General features: G+C 41.8%; 1 protein-coding gene across 1 annotated transcript in view; it reads right to left on the minus strand.

Moving 5' to 3' along the window:
* The window catches only part of LOC308103156 (connector enhancer of kinase suppressor of ras 3-like), a 54782-nt gene that overhangs the window by 1928 nt on the left and 36491 nt on the right, over nucleotides 1-16363 (minus strand). Inside the window, exons 4-12 of the mRNA XM_080453040.1 lie at nucleotides 13662-13749; nucleotides 10746-10787; nucleotides 8906-9025; nucleotides 8619-8678; nucleotides 7454-7522; nucleotides 6462-6611; nucleotides 1367-1485; nucleotides 988-1175; nucleotides 410-499 (exon numbers count right to left, since the gene is read on the minus strand). Coding sequence (XP_080309166.1) covers nucleotides 410-499; nucleotides 988-1175; nucleotides 1367-1485; nucleotides 6462-6611; nucleotides 7454-7522; nucleotides 8619-8678; nucleotides 8906-9025; nucleotides 10746-10787; nucleotides 13662-13749 — 926 coding nt within the window. The remainder of the gene's footprint in view (nucleotides 1-409; nucleotides 500-987; nucleotides 1176-1366; nucleotides 1486-6461; nucleotides 6612-7453; nucleotides 7523-8618; nucleotides 8679-8905; nucleotides 9026-10745; nucleotides 10788-13661; nucleotides 13750-16363) is intronic.

A 16363-nucleotide genomic window follows, 5' to 3' on the forward strand; every position in this document is an offset into this window, starting at 1 on the left:
AGTCGACTAAAATGTATTTAGGCAGGCCTTGATGGCGCTCACAACTCGTGGCAGCACGACGTGTTGTGAGCTTGTAGATCTGCTATTTTCAGAGCACAACACCCTAGCGCAACCAAACATAAAATGACTTTTAATTCTACTGGATCTCTTCTCCACAAGTCTTGTTGACGAAATTGTCAATATATTTAGTCTTAGTTTTATTCATCACAGCTTATTTATTTTTATTTTTTGTCACTGAAAAAAGGTAGTCGACGAACATTTTTCGTCATAGTTTTAGTCGACGAAATCAACACTGGTTGGAGGCGGTCCATGGTTGTTTTACTGAGGCAGGTGAAAAAAGGGTATATTGTGTGTATATCACACACAGTTCAATGGAAAGCATGTACAGTATATATACAGCATTGCTCACCTGTCCTTCCCTGAGCCAGCCAGGGTCTGGAGGACGCGTCTGATAACACTGAGCCAGGGTTCACTGGCATGGACAACGGACGAGGTTTACCTGCAAAGCAAACAGTTCAAATAAACACCATAATTCTTTAACCGATTAAAACCCAGTTAAACATCTGTGTTGTTTTAGATTTTAGCTATATATATATTAGGCCTGACCTTGATTACTCGAATAGTCGACTAATCAATCGAGAGAGTCCGGAGTCGACTGCCAATCACGTAGTCGAATTATATATAAAATTAATTAAAAAAATATATATATTTTTTCTATTATTTGACTGAGAGATTGGCCTAATTTGTTATATTAATTAACTAATAGTTTGCCAAAAATAGGATATACATCATGATTTTTGTGTATTTTCTTTGTATATTAACGCCCTACTTGATCATACTACAGCGTCACACAAAAGCATCAAAAGTAGCAGATCTATGTAGATCTGCTACTTTTGCCGTTTTTGAATTGGAATCCTGAAAAGTAACAGTTTTGGACATTTCGAGCTTTCCGCCCGACAGAGACGATTTGTGTGTGTGTGCGTGTACCTCGTGTGGAGGCTCTCTGTCGGAGGCGTACGGGCGGCTGCAGCAGGAGGCAGTGTTCAGGAGGAGCAGCCACCGACACCTTGTGGTCGTAGTCGGCCATGGTGAACCTCCTCCTCCCGTCCACGTCCAGGTAGGAGTTGGGAGACTTGCACCTCAGCTTCACACTCGCATGATGTGTGTTCCCATCCCTGGAGAGGACAACCACCAACACAACACGGAGGAGAGAGAGAACAAAGTTTAACGAAAATTAAGGGAATATTAAGGCAGGGAATACATCTGTATAGGGAATACATCTGTCAAATGCTGTATAAATAATGGGCCTTGATATGTTAAGGTTGAAAACCACTGCGTTACGTGGTGGCGTTATAAAGGTTCTTACCGTGGAATGTAGGGTCCATTTGGTGGAGGAGGAAGGTACAGATCCAGGATGTTGGGTCTGTCTTTCTTGGCGTGAAGAGCATCTTCAATGGGTGGGGCTTTGTGTAGACCTGGGCCACCCTGATAGGATGAGACAGTAACCACACAAGACCCGTTATTGTCCAGTTGATGGATTTCACACCTGTCAATCAAACCTCTCTTTTTGATTATTATGTACGGTATATCAATGTCATGATGAACCTTTTCGTGCCAAGGACCCCCAAAAAGATATATATTTGGCCGCGGACCCTCCCCATCTGAAAATGTTTGTTGCCAGGGAAGAGAAGATCATTTGTGTAAAAGAACACTTTCAAACACTTTCAAGATTTTTCCCAAATGGTCAAAAATAGCAGATGTACAAGCTCGCAGCACGGCACGAAGTGACGCGCTGTGAGCTTGTACTGTATATCTTGTGTGAGCTTGTATATCTGTTCTAAACCACTGTTCTAAATCCTAGGAGTTTTCTGAAAAACATATCTTGCTATATATACACACACCGGTAGCTAAAATCTAAAATGACACAAGATGCTTTCCCGGTTTTAATGGGGAAACTTGATGTATTCATGTTCACCTACATAGCCAAAAATTTTTTTTAGGAATTGTGAAATGGAAGGTTCCCGCTTTGATCCCCGGCTCCCCCAGTGTTACTGTCGAAGTCAAGCAAGCAAGACACTAAACTCCAATTGGTCCCGATTAGCAGGTTGGTGCCTTGCATGGTTTCCTCCGCCATCGGTGACTGTAATGCACATTGTAAAGTGCTTTGGATAAAGGCGCTATATAACCCATTCAATCTGGGAACGCATCTCTGTCATTTTAGATTTCTTAGGCTATCCAAATATAGCTGCTATTTTTCTGCTATTTTTGAAAAATCATGAACATTTTTACAAATCTTTACAAATGTCTTCTAAATCTTAACAGTTTTTTGAAAAAACACATGTTATATCAGTGGTTCTCAAACTTTTTCATGTCAAGGACCCCCACAATTACATGTATTTGGGCCGCCAATCCCCATCAAAATATGTTGTTCCAGGGACCCCCCCCCCCCCAAAAGCAAAGATTTGAGTTAAAAATGTTGTTTAAAAAAATATATGTATTCAAAGATTTGCACAAATGTTCAAGATTGTTCAAAAATAGTAGATCTACAAGCTCGTAGCGCAGCACTCGCCGCGCTAGCCAAAGTATAAAATAATGGGATAAATGCACCATTTACCATTTCTATCAGAAGCAGAATTGTTGTTGATGTCAATGTTTTTCATAAAAGAGGAAGTACAACAACAATGCTTCTAAAAACAACCTTGCCTTGCTTAAGGGCATTGGAGAGTAGAAGAGCATTCCTCAGTAACTTCCTCCCTCCAGACATTAACCACAATGCTTCCATTAATGCTCAAGCAATAAAGCTAAGAAGTTCCATGTCATTGCTGTACGGTGGAGACCTTGTATGTCCAACACCGTTACTTTTCAGGAAACGGGGAAAAAAAGAACCGGTGTTCCAATGAATCCAACGCAGTTATTATTTAGTCACAAGCACTTTATATTTTTTATTGGTTAAATATTTACAAGCTCACTAAGCAATTATTCAAAGCAATTTTTGCTACTTTTTTGGCTATTGTTACTACTTTTGCATGAGTACATTGTTGCTGTCGGGCACAAACCTCTTATCTCCCGACAGAGACGATATTAAATCATGAACTTGAAATATGGACATACAAGGTTTCTGCCTCACACCAATGATTTGGTGAAGTGAAAGCAGCAGACAGACAGACAGACAGACAGACAGACAGTATCTCACTGTTCTCTGACCACATGAGAGGCTCTCAGCTCTCTCCCCTAAAGCCACCGAAACACACAACAAGCTCCATTCCGTTTTTGTTTGGCTGCTTAAAGGGCTAGTTCACCCAAAACGTTACTTATTTTCTATCAATTACACACCCCATAAAGCCTTGAATTCATGGAGATTTGAGTCTCCGCCGGTAAAGCCACAATCGGGACATACTTTACCATACAATGGTACGAGTGTGTGTGTGTGTGTGTGTGTGTGTGTGTGTGTGTGTGTGTGTGTGTGTGTGTGTGTGTGTGTGTGTGTGTGTGTGTGTGTGTGTGTGTGAAAACCAAAAACGAAAACTGCACCGATGACCTTCCACCTTTGGAGATTACTAAAAGATTAGAGGGGTCTCCCCCCTCCCCACACACACACAGTGGGATCTGTGTGTGTGTGTGTGGTGACATTTTAGGGGGGGCATTCATTTCAGCCTATCTTCCCCTAAACACACATCCTGCATTTCTTCCTAAAACAAACAAACACACCCAACTGGCTGAATTCACCATTGTCTCATTGTCTTTAACACGTCGCCTGTGGGGTGGAAACCTCATATGTCCAACGCTGTTACTTTTCAGGATTCATATTAAAAAAGCATCAAAAGTTAGCAGATCCGCTAAGTATTATTTTACACTTTGGCTATTCAAAAATAGCAGATATACAAGCTCGTAGCGCGGCTACGAGCTTGTAGATCTGCTATTTTTTTTAAATCCAGAAAATGTGTGCAAATTTATATATTTATATTCTTTTCAAGCGAACATTTGTAACTCAAATCTTTGCTTCTGGGGGTCCCTGGAATAACATGTTTTGAGATGGGGGTCGGCGGCCAAATGCATATCATTTTGGGGGTTCTTGACATGAAAAGGTTTGAGAACCACTGACATAGAAGCGTTAGAAGACATAAGTAAGAATCGGCCTCAGGTCTTAATGGGTTAATAAAAAAAAAAGAAGAAGTTAGGGAATGGAGATAAGAGGTTTCTGCCCCGACAGCAACGATATGAGTCATCCTTCTATGGATGTCTGACGTTGGTGGAGGACAGTGGTGGAAGATGTAGTTTTACATAAGTAAAGTAAATAGCAATACCACAATGTAGAAATACTCTATACCTCTATTACTTGAGTAAAATAACATAAGTATTGGCATCAAATATACTGTATACTTAAAGTACCAAAAGTAAAAAGACTCAATGTGCAGCATGCGCCATTAAAGATTTTTTTTAAAACAATTTTTGTGTTACTTTTTGCAACAATAATCTAAATCTACAAATTTAATACACTTTTCAAATAATGTCAGTGCAGTAAAAAGTACAATATTTGCCTTTGAGATGCAGTGGAGTAGAAGTATAAAGTGTCAGAAAAATGGCTATACTCAAGTCAAGTAAAAGTACCTCAACGTCGTACTCCAGAGCAGAACTTAGTTACTTTTTAACACATGAGTCACCATCTATAGAAGTCTTGACATCGGTGGAGAGGGTGAGGTTCATGTTTAAACTCTGTCTTCATGTTCTTCCAAGAGGAAGAAGAAGGAAGAAGGGGTCCATTGTTCAGACAACCCCGTCCCCCCATCCCCACACCCACCCCACTGACTGACAAAACCCAATGGCATTCTGGGTATGCTGAGGAAGGCCTGTTGTTTCTAATTAAGACGTGTGTCCCAAACATTAAAGGGCCTCGGCAAAACAAACAGCAGACGTCAATTGAAAGCCTCCAGTTTTTAGCCTCTTATTTATCAGACGTGAATTGAAAGCCGTTGAGGTTTTAGCCTCTATTTATCCAAGGAAGTGTTGTGTGTGTGTGTGTGTGTGTGTGTGTGTGTGTGTGTGTGTGTGTGTGTGTGTGTGTGTGTGTGTGTGTGTGTGTGTGCATGGATGGCATGACGGCTGTCCTAACCTAGGAACACCCTGTTTCTTGACGCCCTACTACATCCGTCTGTGCATGCACAAGGGATTTGTGCCACGGCAAGAGACCATTGTGAGAAGAGGACGACTCTTCTCCTCGTTAATCCATTAAGACAGGGAAAGCATCTGTGTCATTTTAACATTTCTTTGACTATTCAACAATAGCAGATCTACAAGCTCATAGTGTGGCACCAAGTGTCGCGCTATGAGCTTGTAGATCTGTAGATCTTTTTAAAGCGAACATTTGTAACTCAAATCTTTGCATCTGGGGGTCCCTGGAAGAAAATATTTTGAGATGGGGGTCTTATACATTTTTGGGTGGTCCTTGACATGAACAAGTTTGAGAACCACTGATATTATAGCAACAAACATAAAAATAAAAAAAACCAGTTATGATTTAGAAGACATTTGTAGAATCCCCAGAAGCAAAGATTTGAGTTACCAAATGTTTGCTTTAAAAAATATATATTCAAAGATTTGCACACATTTTCATGATTTAAAAAAAATAGCAGATCTACAAGCTCATAGCGCGGCACTCGGTGCCGTGCTATGAGCTTGTAGATCTGTTATTTTTGAATAGCCAAAGAAATAAAAAAAATGACACCGATGCGTTCCCGGTCTTAATGGGTTAACTTAACTAACTTGTGTCAATTATTTCTTTGCATTCACGTAATCCTCTTAAAAACTGTGTTTCTCAAACTGGCGGGCCGTGAGGATATTGCAAGTGGGCCCCCAAATAAATGGCAAAACACCAAGATTTTACACAACTAAACAAAAATGTCATGGTATTTTTTTTCTTCTTTAAAACCTTGATACTGCTCTTCGTTCCATTGACCCAAGCCAGAATCACCCAAAAATTAATTTATTGATCATTAAAATCAATGTGCTCTGAGATTTTCAAGTGGGCCCTGATCCAGAAAAGGTTGAGAAACACTGCTCTAATAAATTCCTACAGTAAAGCTTCAAGAAGTATTTTATTTTATATTCAGGTTTTGTTCCGTTCTGCTTGTAAACCATTTAACAAACCTGCGAGCAAACTGCACTTAAAGTCCTTTATTTTGACATGATCGTAATCGTCGCTGTCGGGCAGAAGCCTTGTATCTCCGTATTTCAACTTGTGTTTTTTTTCATAGATTAATTTCCTACTTCATCATAGTAAAGTATCACACGAAAGTAGCCAATCTACATGCTCACAAGGCGTTGCATTGTGACACCTTGTGAGCTTGCAGATCTGCTATTTTTGCTGCATTTCCCCCCAGAATAGGGATGCTGGGGTGTACCTGTACACAGAATAGGGATGCTGGGGTGTACCTGTACACAGAATAGGGATGCTGGGCGTGTACCTGTACGAGCGGGGGTCTCCAGCGCAGGTTCTTCAGGGGGGCGGGGGCAAAGCTGCAGGACGTCCCAGAGGGGCGTTTCTTCACCACCAAGACCACCTCCCCTGGCCCCGCCTTCAACTTCCCCACCAGGTGCTTCAGCTGCCAGCCCACCTGGACCAATCACGGCACAGAATACCTTTATGTCATCACCATCAATAATGTACCTATACTGTACACTGTCAAACGTGTTCAAATTAGAGGTGTTAAAGGTTCGCAAAAATTCATGGTTCGGTTGGATAAGATATTTTGGTGTCACCTGTTCGATACTTTTCTGATACAGCAAAGAAATAGAAATGGCAGAGAAATTTCCAGAACAAAGAAAAACCTAGGTACCGCACGGTTCGAAGTGCGAACTGAACCAATCGCCTCGTACCAAACAGTTCAATACGAATATGTGTACCGTTACACCTCTAGTTCAAGTATTTATCACGTTTCCCTTCTAGGCTTTCATATTCTGTAAAGAAAACAAAAAAATAAAACGTTATATATAGAGATTTGAATGAGATTTAAATGTATTGCGAAATCGGCCGTCATACACTGGACCTGAGTTGGCACTGTGCTTTGGACTGCTTTTTCCATCTACACCAAATCTTTTTTTAAAAAATAGCAGCTTGTAGATCTGCTATTTTTGGCTAATATATATACCCCCCAGAATATGGATGCTGGGGTGCAGGTGGTTAACAAAAGTGGCATTTGAAGAGTTATCGTTTAAGCATTATCGTCTCATCCCTAATGTACTGTAAGACTTATACCAATGATAATGACATCTATTATTGGGAAAAGGTGTCTGAAAGGTTATTTTACTTCGAACATCATTGACATAAGAAAAAACACAAAGACTGGTGTGTGTGTGTGTGTGTGTGTGTGTGTGTGTGTGTGTGTGTGTGTGTGTGTGTGTGTGTGTGTGTGTGTGTGTGTGTGTGTGTGTGTGTGTGTGTGTGTGAATCACATACCACAGTCTGTTTGTTGACTTGTATCACCTCATCTCCTGCATGGATCCTCTGGGTTCTGTCTGCTGGAGACTAAACAACACACACACACACACACACACACACACACGTTATGGATTGCAGTTTTAAACCATTAAGACCTGAGGCCATTCTTTTTTTCAACATTTTTTTCCCCAACATTTTTCAAAAATAGCAGATCTACAAGCTCATAGCGCGGCACTCGGTGCCGCGCTATGAGCTTGTATATCTGCTATTTTTGAATAGCCAAAGAAATCTAAAGTGACACAGATGCGTTCCAGGTCTTAATGGGTTAATTTACATTTTAACTAGGTCCACCAGATCAGGTAGGTTATTGAGGGCCAGCAATGTTTTGGAATTTGCCAATGTGGATGGAATATGAAAAATCTGACACCTCCGTCTTGATCACATGACTATAGAGATGATGTGTACAGATTTGCGTTATGTTTGGACAAAATCTGTAGGAGTAATATAACAAAATATGTTTCGCAAAAATCGGCCTCCTGGTGGCGCTACAACAGGACAAGGTGAAAAGGGTGGCATTTCTTCCTCGGCCTAGTGGGAATGTGCGTGGCAATCGGACGCTGCGTTCATGATTTGAGGCATTTTGTTCAAAACGAGCCACTCCTGCTAACTTTAGATGCCAATCTTAGCCAATCAGGATGGAATATAAAACATTTGATAGATCCGTGTTGATCACATGACTAAAGATATAATGTCTACCGATTTGCATGATGTTTGGACACAATCTGTAGGAGTAATACAATATTTTCTTTGGGGCAAAAATCGGCCTCCTGGTGGTGGCGCTATAAAAGGGCGATGTGAAAAATGCAGGGCAGAGGTTTTTCCATAGCCTCTAGGGAGTGTGCGTGCAAAGTTTCCCACCGATTGGTCTAGTTATAGGTAGAAGCGCGAATCAGCCTGTTATAGCGTAGGGTGGCATTTCTTCCTTGGCCTTGTGGGAAAGTGCGGGCAAAGTTTCACAGTGAAGAAACGCTCTACAGCAACGATTACTATGGGAATACAGAGCTATTTAACGCTTATTTGAAGAAGAAAAAAAACTATCATTTACTGTACACCCCTTTCAATTATGGCTAAAGTGTTATGTGATCATTTCTTTGAAACCATATTAAAACCCTGGAGCCCTCACATTCTCTGTGGTCCCTGTGATGACATGTAGTCCGTCATATGTTGATTTGATGTACATCCCCTGGAAGAGAAAAAACAACTATCTTTATCATTTCATCTGAAAAGTTGTCATCTCAATTCAATTTCACCTTTATAGCTGTTAAACTGGTTTAGTTTTTACCCTTTTCTTTCCCAGTTCTTTATCTTAATAAAATGCAACTGTGTGTGTGTGTGTGTGTGTGTGTGTGTGTGTGTGTGTGTGTGTGTGTGTGTGTGTGTGTGTGTGTGTGTGTGTGTACGTGCTCTCACCAGTCCCTCTCCAGGCTTGATGTTGGTGATGTGGACTTCCTCCAGGCAGGTCACCTGACTCTTCAAAGGGTCAGAGGTCGCACGCACCGTCTGCTCACAGATACCGATCAGGGCCCGTGACTGCACGTGCACACACACACACACACACACACACACACACACACACACACACACACAGAGAGAGAGAAAGAGAATAAATGACCAGATGATTACTGGTAGGCCCTCTGAACTGTCCACGGCCCTCCCCTGAGACACAGAGTAGACATAAATGGTGCCATCTTATATTGACCATCCGTGTGGACCAATTACATGAAGATAGGTTGGAAATAGGGGAAGTGGTCCTTTAATGTAAATTAACAGAGTTCTGATCCAAACCAGGGCTCTATACTTGGGTTTGCTCCCTTTTTTCCCTTCTACGCTAGAATCTCCTCACCGAAAAAGGCAATGAACAAGCTCACACAGGCTTATAGATCTGCTGTTTTTGAAAACTTTCACCTAATAAAATGGCCAGAAATAGGGACGCCAGGTTGAAAGTGGTTTAAAGGAAGTTGTGGGTGGGTTTAACCATCACAGGAAGTGTTACCTAACACAGGAAGTGGATAGAAGGGCTTCTGTGGAAGCCACATGACGACGCGCACGCACGCACACACACACACACACACACAGTATTACAGGAAAGAGGAAGTGAGTGTTTGTGTTTAGGGTAAAATGTGCTTGTGTTGTTCACAACCAAAAGGGTCTGGGGAGTGCGTGTGTGTGTGTGTGTGTGTGTGTGTGTGTGTGTGTGTGTGTGTGTGTGTGTGTGTGTGCGTGTATTTCTTCGTTGGCTGATATCTTAAAAGATCTTGCTTGTTCGTGGTGTCAGTGTGTGTCAGTGTTAATTTTGACAGCAAATTTTGATTTAGTCTTAGTCTTTTGAATAACACCATTTAGTCTTAGTCTAGTCGACTAAATATCAAAACCTTAAAGGGATATTTCACTTTAAAAAAAAAACTTTGGGTCATTTTATCGTCTACTCAGGCTTTTGTGAGCCCCCCAGACCGTTTTTAAGTTGTTTGATTCAGTATTTAGATATTTGATATACCTTTTATCAGACACGCCCCCTTCCTATGGAAACCTATTATAACTTCAAACTCCATTTTTAACATGTTAGATTCATCAAAAACACCCGTCCTTGGTTCTGCTGACTCACCCTGCCCTCCTAATACGTGAGGGGGTCGTGTTTTTTCGATTACTTTTTTCATTTATTTCTAATATTTTTTTGGGAAAATGAAAATAAATACATACAATAAAAAAATAAAATGAAAAAAATAATCGAAAAAACACGGCCCCCTCGCGTATTAGGAGGGCAGGGTGAGTCACCAGAACCAAGGACGGGTGTTTTTGATGAATCTAACATGTAAAACATTTAGTTTGAAGTTATAATGGGTTTGGATAGGAAGGGGGCGTGTCTGATAAAATGAATATCATATATCTAAATAGTGAATCAAGCAACTTAAAAACGGTCTGGGGGGCTCACAAAGGCCTGAGTAAATGATAAAATGACCCAAAGTTTATTTTTAAGTGAAATATCCCTTTAAGTCTTTTAGTCTTTTAGTCTTAGTCGACAAAATTAACACTGGTGTGTGTGTGTGTGTGTGTGTGTGTGTGTGTGTGTGTGTGTGTGTGTGTGTGTGTGTGTGTGTGTGTGTGTGTGTGTGTGTGTGTGTGTGTGTGTGTGTGTGTGTGTGTGTGTGTGTGTTGTGCGTGCGCGTGTGGGTGTGTGTGTACGTGTGTGATTAGGATCTGCTGGGTTGTCTAAAAACCAGAGACGATAAAGAAGCAAAAACAAGACACTTACGACTTCCATGATCTTCTCCTCCATCTCGTAAACAGTGCAGTCCTGCAATGAAACACACACATAGGCTCTAAACCAGTGGTTCTCTATTTTCACAATATTTATCTGTGGAACCGAGTCAAACAAGATGTAATGCCTACAATTCCAAGCGCTAGTCAGGGTGCGGGGTCCCCTGTTCAAATAGAGATACATTTTTGGGGGGGTCGCGGCCTGAAAAGTGTGAGAAATATATAATAAAAAATTTGCAAAAAAACCCCAATACATAAAAAAAAATCACACCCTGTGTGAAGTGGGCGGTGTCTTGCTAGCTAATCACAATACTGAATGGAGTCGATCAATCATGTACAAAGGATAAATACATTTATTGAAACACTCTTTATGATGGACAAAACCATAACTTGAAAAAAACCAAATTTTGGTTTTTTTCAAGTTATGGTTGCTTATATAGGGCTATGCACATGTGTCATGTGACACTGGCCAATCACAGTCCTGAATAGGCTGTGATTGGCCAATCACAGCGCAGGATAATTCTACTAATTTCCTGGGCCCAGATCACAGCGCAGGAAAATGTACATTTTTCCAAATCTCACTTATAGGGGCGGTTTCACCGCCCAAAAATAGCTCTACAAGATCATAGTGCGGCACTCGGTGCAAACCCAGCAATTAGATAGTCGGGAACGGGACTCGAACCCGCGATGCGCTGTCAGGCTATACATTAGAGCCTAAGTGTTCCGGGCCTGCAATCAATATCTAATGAAGTACAGACTGGAAGGTCGGGGAAAAAAATTGTTCATAATGTGTTTGGGGTGAAATGCCTCTTGACGTCGTCAACCGCTGGAGGAATCCTCCTCTATCTGTGGGAGAGAGAGAGAGCCGCCGGCATTCCGCCGCTCGGGTTTTGGTTTCTCAGAGAGCTGGGAATGCATCCGTGTCATTTTAAGATTTATTTGGCTATTCAAAAATAGCAGATATACAAGCTAATTGATTGCAAATGCTTTGTTTTGAATTCCTTAACCATTTTAAGCCTTATAACTTTGCACGTGCGTACGATGAATAGTGAAAGTAGCAGATCTACAAGCTCACAACACGTCGCGATGCAAACATCTTTTGATATGCTAATGTTCTAAACATCATGTACATACTGTATCCGCTACCACATTTGCTATCTGTCTGTATATCGTTGCTGTCAGGCAGAAACCTCGTATCTCCATATTCTAACTTGTGTCTAAACTGTGTTTTTTCGTAATTTAACGCCCTACTTGATCATACTACAGTACAGCGTCACACAAAAGCATCAAAAGTAGCAGATCTACAACCTCGAAAACGCGAATTTGATGTCTATTTCTCAAATTCTACTATACGTGTGGGTTGTATATTTGGTTGTCGCAAATAAAGTAATATAGTAACCCAACCATTGAGGGTTTCTTCAACATTTAGGCACCATATGAGTCACAGCCCCTGATGGACTGACTGTACATGTTAAGAAGAGCCAGTGACAGGTGTTGAGGGCCATCACTCAGTGAGGTGTGTCAGTTTTGTTTGGTTTTCCACAGCTTGTGTTGGTGTGTATTATTGTGACATGATACTGCATGTGCAGTGTTGTGGAACATGACTAAACTGCAACTCCCCCATTGGTTCAGAGGACTACAGACACAGACACACTGAGGGCTCAGGATGCTACAGGTTTGAATCCGGCTTATGATGCTTCTCTTTCATCATTCTCTGTAGGTTTAGGGAACCCTACAGTGTTTTTAACCCTCTCTACTCCTCTGTTTCTCACACAGTTTATTTTTTTCATTTCCTATTTTTGTAATTATTATTTAAACAGAAGTTCTTTTCTTTTTTTTCAGAAATTAACATTCTTAAAAAAAAAAAGAAAGAAAAGAAAGAAATTCCATAACATTATAAAAAAAAAAGCAGATCAACAAGCTTGCGACGTGTTGTGAGCTTGTAGATCTGCTATTTTGGGTCTGACCATTCTGGTGCCTTGTTCAAATAAACCTTCTTCTCCCTCTCTTCCTCTGCACCAGGGGTCTTCAACAAGGGGTCCGGGACCCATAGGGGGTCCTCAGAGTGACTACAGGGGGGCCACCAAATCTCTTCTTTTTTTTTTTACACATTAACCACTTCAACTCCAGCATCCCTATTCTGAGGGGAACATTAGCCGACAATTAGCTGATCTACAAGCTCACGACGACGCGTTCTGAGCTTTATATGATCGTCATAATGAACAACTATGACGATTATGCAAAGTAATTGCGATTATCTCAAATAACTGCGATCAGGTTTCAGAATTGATTTCAAGATTTTTTGACGACTTTTAAAGCATTGCAAGGTCAGGCTTCCAGTTATATTTTACATATTCTGAAATGGGATTGAGCCTGTGTGTGTGTGTGTGTGTGTGTGTGTGTGTGTGTGTGTGTGTGTGTGTGTGTGTGTGTGTGTGTGCAGCCTTAGATCCTCAAGCAGGGCTCTCTTGGTTGTTCCCCAAACTCGCCTCATCACTATATGGGTGATCAGGCTTTTGCATTGTGTGTGTTTGTGTTCATGATGATGATGATGATGATGATGATGATGATGGTGTGTGTGAGTGTGTGTGTGTGTGGTTAAGAAAAAACATGAGCAGACATGAGTGAGTCTTGTCTGTCTGTCTGTCTATCTGTACGTAGTACCGGTACGTACGTCTGTCCGTCAGTGAACAGCTAATCTCCGGCACCGTTGTACTGATCGGTGTGAAACTGTGCACGCACACTCCCTGTAAGTCAAGGAAGAACCTCTGCCCCCAAAGTTCTCAAATCGGCCTCATGGTGGCGCTATAACAGGCCAATTCACGTTTTGGTTCTTCCCACACAGAACTCACGCAAAACGGTACAAATGATCTTTGTGTAAAAGGTGTAAAAGCAGTGAGACGTTGCTGACCTTCTGCACGGTGGAGGTGAGTTCCAGACACAGCTGAATGATGCTGTTCTTGGTTCCAGAGAAGTCGCTGATTCCCGTCAGAGGAGTCCTGATAGACAGACACCACACACACACACACACACACACACACAGAGAAAATACGCCATCAGTCACTTCCTCTTCTACTCCACAATAACCACCAACACTGTACCAGTCATGGTGGAGATTACCCACAGGGTGTAATATTGAACTTATGTTAACGTCGCTGTCGGGCAGAAACACCTTATCTCCATATTCTAACTTTTGGTGTTTTTTTGTAAATGAACGCCCTACTTGATCATACTACAGCGTTACACAAAGTGTCAAACAAAGCATCAAAAGTAGCAGATCTACAAGCTTGTAGATCTGCTACTTTTGCCATTTCTTTATTTGAATCCTGAAAAGTAACAGTTTTGGACACATGAGCTATCCACCCGACATAGATGATTTGTAGAATCGGACTCAGGTCTTAACGTCGATGTCGGGCAGACACCTTTCAACTTGTTTTGTCCGTCACTTAATGCCCCTACTTCGTCTTAAAGACTGTGGGAAAATTCTCATTCTACTACTCTGCCACCAAAATGTGGAACGCCCTGACATCATCCATTAAACAAATCACTGTTTTCTTTCAAAACTGGCCTGAAAAGACATACATGTAAATTCCCATAGAAAGGAGGTGTCATTCATTCACTGCCGCCATTTTTCCTTTTTCTCCTTCGTACATAGTGTTTGTATTTGTTGATGACATGAATTATTGTGTAATTGTTTTACGCTATGTTGATGAATTGAATACGTAGGACCACAATGGAAACAAGTCCCCAGGACCTTTTTGTGCTATCCTTTTAGCCTTAATGTCTGATGTTGTTAACATTTCTGACCAATTAAGTGTTGAATTAACCCTTTAAGACCGGGAAAGCATCATTTGTGTCATTTTAAGATTTTGTTGGCTATTCAAAAATAGCAGATATACAAGCTCATAGCGCAGCACCGAGTTCCACGCTATGAGCTTGTAGATCTGCTTTTTTGGGGGGGAGGAAATCTTTGAATATATGTATATGAATATATGAATATATGTTTTTTTAAAGCAAACATTTGTAACTCAAATCTTTGCTTCTGGGGATTCTACAAATGTCTTCTAAAACGTTTTTTATGAAAAAAACGTATGTTGCTATAATATCAGTGGTTCCCAAAAAACTGTCAAGGACCACACAAAATTATATGCATTTGGCCGTGGACCCTCATCTCAAAATATTTTGTTCCAGGGACCCCCAGAAGTTGTAACAGAGTTAAAAATGTTCGCTTTAAAAAAAAAAAAAGATTTGCACAAATGTTCACGATTTCCCAAAAAATTGCCGATCTGCAAGCTAGAGCGCGGCACTCTATGAGCTTGTAGATCTGCTATTTTTGAATAGCCAAAGGAATCTTAAAATGACACAGATGCGTTTCCGGTCTTAAAGGCTTAATCAATCAAATGTAGTTGCCAACTATCAAATCATTTTGGGCGGCCAGTTCCCACCTGACGTTGTGTGGGAGTTCCGACTGCTTCAGACCGTACTGAATGACTGCTAGCTTGCATATCGTCTTCAGGTTAGGACTGAAGTCTAAGATGTACAGGTCATCGTTGAGTTTGGAGTCGTCGCTTCCTCCAAAGAGGATGACACGGTCTCCCACCACGCAACAGCACATCCCGTCCATCCTTGAACACGGGCCTTTCCCCTTGAGCTCCACGCTCTTCCAGGAAGAGGTCTTTGGATAGAATTTCCGCAGATCATTGTAGGCAGTGGTGAAGCCACAGGCAGCGACTGATAAGTGTTGACGAGAAGTATACACATACAGTTCTCTATTGTAGGCGAAGGCTGAAGACTTAGTTGTGGAAGGTCCCTGATCTATTGGAGGACACGTGGCTAGCCAGCAGTTGGTCTCTGTGTCAAATACTCGGATCTTGCCGTAGGCCTTCCTCACCCCTCTGTCCATTTCGCCTTCAAATACAAATATCTTTGTCCCGATGGTGAATGCAGAGAATGCAGAGAATGAATAATAACAAAATGCTATTGTGCCTTTGGTGTTAATTAAAGACCAGACCAGTGTGGTGGTGTCCAAACTGTAGATGTCACGAAGAGATGCCTTTTCACAACGCCATTCCCCCCGGACGTATCCTCCAAAGATATACATGAGCTTCCCCAAGGCACAGGCTGAGTGGTTGAGCCTCGTCTGTGGAACGGTCCCAGAGACCCTGGGCTTGAGACACCTGTGGGTGTCGACGTCAAAGGCATAAACGCAGGACTTCCTTGGGAGAGACCCATACCACCCCCAGATGTAGACGATATCTTCTATCAGCACAGCTGTGTGGTGGTAGTCGAACAATGTCACTTCATAGGGAAGTTCTTCTCTCCCAATTGTCAGTGGGGGCAACCTCCTCCAGCGCAAAGACACGGTGTGGAAGACGTTCACATCAATCGAACCGGTGCCGTCATTCATGTTCCTATACCGTCCAAAGGAGTACACCTGGTTCCCGACTGCAACGGAAGCCTGACCCACTCCGTCTGGTCCTTTCTCCCGGTTGGCCACCGTCCAGCATAACATACTGGATCTCTCTGTCTCTTTTATCCTTTATCTCTGTTTGTCTGTCTGTCACAGTGTCTCTGTGTGTCTGTCTGTCACCGAGTCTCTCTGTGTTTGAGCGT

The sequence above is a fragment of the Gymnoscopelus braueri genome (assembly GCF_963280865.1).
Source record: "Gymnoscopelus braueri genome assembly, chromosome: 16".
Lineage (NCBI taxonomy): Eukaryota > Metazoa > Chordata > Actinopteri > Myctophiformes > Myctophidae > Gymnoscopelus > Gymnoscopelus braueri.